The sequence below is a fragment of the Myotis davidii genome, unplaced genomic scaffold (assembly GCF_000327345.1).
Source record: "Myotis davidii unplaced genomic scaffold, ASM32734v1 scaffold359, whole genome shotgun sequence".
Taxonomy (NCBI): domain Eukaryota; kingdom Metazoa; phylum Chordata; class Mammalia; order Chiroptera; family Vespertilionidae; genus Myotis; species Myotis davidii.
The window spans coordinates 620647-624683 of record NW_006290460.1 but is presented as its reverse complement, the minus strand read 5'-3'; the positions used below and the strand labels follow the sequence as shown (position 1 = coordinate 624683).

General features: G+C 40.2%; 1 protein-coding gene across 1 annotated transcript in view; it reads right to left on the bottom strand.

Moving 5' to 3' along the window:
• CTTNBP2 (cortactin binding protein 2) overlaps positions 1-4037 on the bottom strand; it is a 226000-nt gene that overhangs the window by 72360 nt on the left and 149603 nt on the right. The window contains 1 exon segment of the mRNA XM_015563768.1: positions 2203-2472. Coding sequence (XP_015419254.1) covers positions 2203-2472 — 270 coding nt within the window.

The window sequence follows — 4037 nt, the reverse complement described above, 5'->3', positions numbered from 1 at the left end:
AGAGAAACATCGATCAGCTGCCTCCTGCACGTCCCCCAGTGGGGATGTGCCCGCAACCCAGGTACATGCCCCTGACTGGAATCGAACCTGGGACCCTTCAGTCCGCAGGCCGACGCTCTATCCACTGAGCCAAACCGGTTTCGGCATAAAACGATTTTTTGAAATGTATATCTAACTACAATGTTATTAGTAATGTTCTAAATGAATGCTATTATAAGCCAGTTTTACTTATAGGGCAGAATCCTAATTCTAGTGATCTTAAAACTTTATGTCAATAATTCCAGAAAGTTCTCAATAATAGGGAAAAGTTAGACACACAGGAAAACAAAGCCAAAGTACTTCCTGGGGTGCCCATGGGCCTCGATTGAGTGTTCTGTGATTGCACTGATACGTGCAAACTTACAAAATGTTCCAACTAAAACGACTGGGCCTATTCTCTCTGTTACTTGGAAGCCTCAATCATTCACCTTGCTGGTTGCTGGAATAGACTCATCTCTTTTCTAGGGCGATGGTTCTCACGTGTGGTCCCAAGACCAGCAGCATCAGCATCACCCAGAAACTTGTTAGAAATGCAAAATCTTGAGCATCACTCAAAACCTACAGAATCAGAAACTTTTTGGGTGGGGCCCAGCAATCTGCGGTTTAACAAGCCTCCAGGTTATCCTGATGCACTAGATCAGTGGTTCTAAACCTGTGGGTCGCGATCCTTTTGGGGGTCGAACGACCCTTTCACAGGGATCGCCTAAGACCATCGGAAAACACATATATAATTACATATTGTTTTTGTGATTAATCACTATGCTTTAATTATCTTCAATTTGTAACAATGAAAATACATCCTGCATATCAGATATTTACATTACGATTCATATCAGTAGCAAAATTACAGTTATGAAGTAGCAACGAAAATAATGTTATGGTTGGGGGTCACCACAGCATGAGGAACTGTATTAAGGGGTCGCGGCATTAGGAAGGTTGAGAACCACTGCACTAGAGTGTGACAAGCACTATTCTAGGGAAAATATGGTCCCCTGTAAAGCAAAACATTTTTTAAACAGAGATGGGTCTCCCTTCTACTCATGTACCTATCTTCATTAAAATTTTAAGACTTTCATTACAAAAAATATACTGAGCTTTATTCTGGTGATCTGTGTTTTAACTTTATTTTTCCTATCTTTATTTTCCAATTGTCAAGTTTTTTCATGTGGCATTTCATATTGCTATGCTAAATATCTCTCAGTGAGCTTCAGCACTTAAAAAATAGGGTACACGATAGGGAGAAGAGGAAGAAAAAACGGCAGCGGAATAGGCAGATGTGTAGTGCACCTCATCCGGGGCCAGACTGGAAATACAACTAAATCGGAGAAAATTCACCCGGAAGTAACAAATTAGGCCCAGCTCAGGAGGCAATTTTAAGGAAGGACAGAAAATGCCTGGAGACTGGTAGGAAGTGTGGTGAGGGCTTGAGAGGGGTGACAGGGAGGGGGGCACAGACTTGAGGTGCCTGAGGAAGGAAGCAGGGCTGGGAGATGTGGCCAGGAGTCCTGCACTGGGAAGTTCTTAGGCTTCCAAACCTAAATGGCCATTTCTCTCCAAAGGAGCTAGCCCCTCCCAGTAGCCTCAGGGCAGGAGATACAGCCTGCCACACCCTGCAATTTGAGCTTTACAGAGGAAACAAAGGCAGAGACCAAGCTTGTGTGTCAGAATAGTCTGACGGAGTCCTCAGTGACTGGATTGGAAGAGGGGCTGTTCTGCCCCACTATTCTGGAAACCAGACTGATAAAAACTCCAGATTGCCAGCCAACCCCATTGAATGCCATTCAAGGATGGCTGTCCAAACAAGGACAGAGTAATATTTTGGGCCACTCGTGGAGGAGTAGCTCTAGGTCACGAAAAAACATCCATCATATTCCCTGAAAGTGAAACAGCTCAACCTAAAGCCCTGTCAGAAACAGACAAAGAGGACAGATTGGTCCCGCCAGCGGTAAAGGTCTGGTTAGACAAGGCTTTTAGACTCTGAGAACAGACACTGTCCTTACCCAATATCCTAAAAGCAGAACAAAGCAAAGCAACCTCTATGCTAACATATTTTATTTTTGTAGCTGTGGAATTTGTAGACACGCTGTAAATTATAAAACAACCTCCCCCCTGACTCCCACCCCCAAAACAAAACAAAACAAAACAAACAAGACTGGTACTTACTCTGGTTTTTACACTTCGGTCAGTTCCAGCTTCCAACAAGAGTTTAATGCATTCTTTATTTCCATTTTTACAGGCCAGGTATAGAGGTGTCTGTCCTCCATCAGCAGCATGATTAATGTTAGCATCATATGCAATTAGTAATGCTACACACCTAAACACAAGATTAGGATTAATTACACAGAAACTCCGTTTGATTTTTGAAGTGCCACCTGAGATATGAAATACAGATAATAATGCTAAAGTCATTCTGCATCTATATGTATATAATATCTAAATATATGTCATAAATTATTGTAGGTCTTCTTATGTAGGATCCTGTTTTTTTTTTTTTTAACAAGGCTAGAAGATATGTTTTAATCACAAACTTAATTACTCCCCTGAAAATTTAAAACAGCAACCTTGGTCAAGTGCTGAAACTTGGTTTATGACACTTCGCTGTAACCAACTTGTAACAGTGGAGTCCTTGGAATAGTTTAACTTACTGGGATGAATGATTTAACTGTGCTTGACATATATATTATTTGTGGTTCAAAACAGTTTGAACCTTGAAAAAAAGTAAGGCTGCTGAGTCATTCTGAGACTTTTCACTTGAGAAAATAATTATAAATAGCGCAGACAGCAGGGCACCATGCGCCTCCACTATAAAAAGCAGCAGGGAGGCAGGGAAATGGTTGCCTGGGGGAAGAGGACAGCAGAGGGCTCCTGCCTCCTGAAGGGGTGCTAGTTTGCAACGAAGAGGACACAGCTAAGCAGAAACTCATTGCCCTGAAAATCAAGATGGAAAGAAATGAGGTAAATTCAAGACACGGTGGCTCTTACTAACTGGCTAAACCCCGAAAGCTTGAGTTTATAAAATTAGATGAAAATAAACTTAGAAGAGAGGACTAAATAAATCATAGTCAAATTAGGAAGCAAGTCACATCATCTTAACTTTTTTTATTTTTACTTCAGATGCATGTTTTCTCTTTTTTCTTTAAAATGAAGTTTATTGAGGTGACATTGGATCTGTAATACTTTCAACAATAACGATAAATTTTAAATAGTACAGGTTTCAAGTGTACAACTCAACAAAACATCATCTGCATACACCATGTGCTCGTTGCCCAAAGTCAAGTCTCTTTCTGTCCCCTTTGTCCCCCCTTAGCCCACTTCCACCTCCCACCTGCCTTTCCCTCTGGCTATCACTATACTGTTGTCCGTGTCTATGTGTTTTATATATATGGTGGGGTTTTTTTTTTGCTTAATCGCTTCACCTTCTCTCATCCTGCCTTCTGACAGCCATCTGTTCCATTTATGGCTTTCCTTGAAAACGTTTGGTTTGTTTATACATATTTGAAAAATAATTTACATACTGATATGTGTATCTCATACACATTTAAATTAATCAACCCCAGCGCTCTTCCTTTTTGTAAAGCTATCTATACCTCTATTCCCATGACTGTTCTATTATCCAAGTGAGCGGCCCTACAGATTACCTGGTGACAGTAAAGGTAAAGTACAGCCCAGAAGAAATCCCTCTTGGAGGACTCAAGACATACAGAAAATAATAGCAAGACTTATGGTCCTCAATAACTCAGGGTGATAATATGCAGAAAAAATGAAAACTGTATGCTTTAAGGATACATTTTGAAAAGTTTCCATTTATAATGGATAACATTCGTGTGAACCTTAAAACCTCTATTTCAAGAATTCAGAAATTTGTTAAAGATTTCTATCAGGATAGTTATGTAAAAAGTTGAAAATAGCTTATAATCTCTGCCACCTGCCCTTTCAGCACAGAGGAAAAAACTTAGTTATATTCTATTTTAGTAACATATGACTCAATTTTTAAAAAC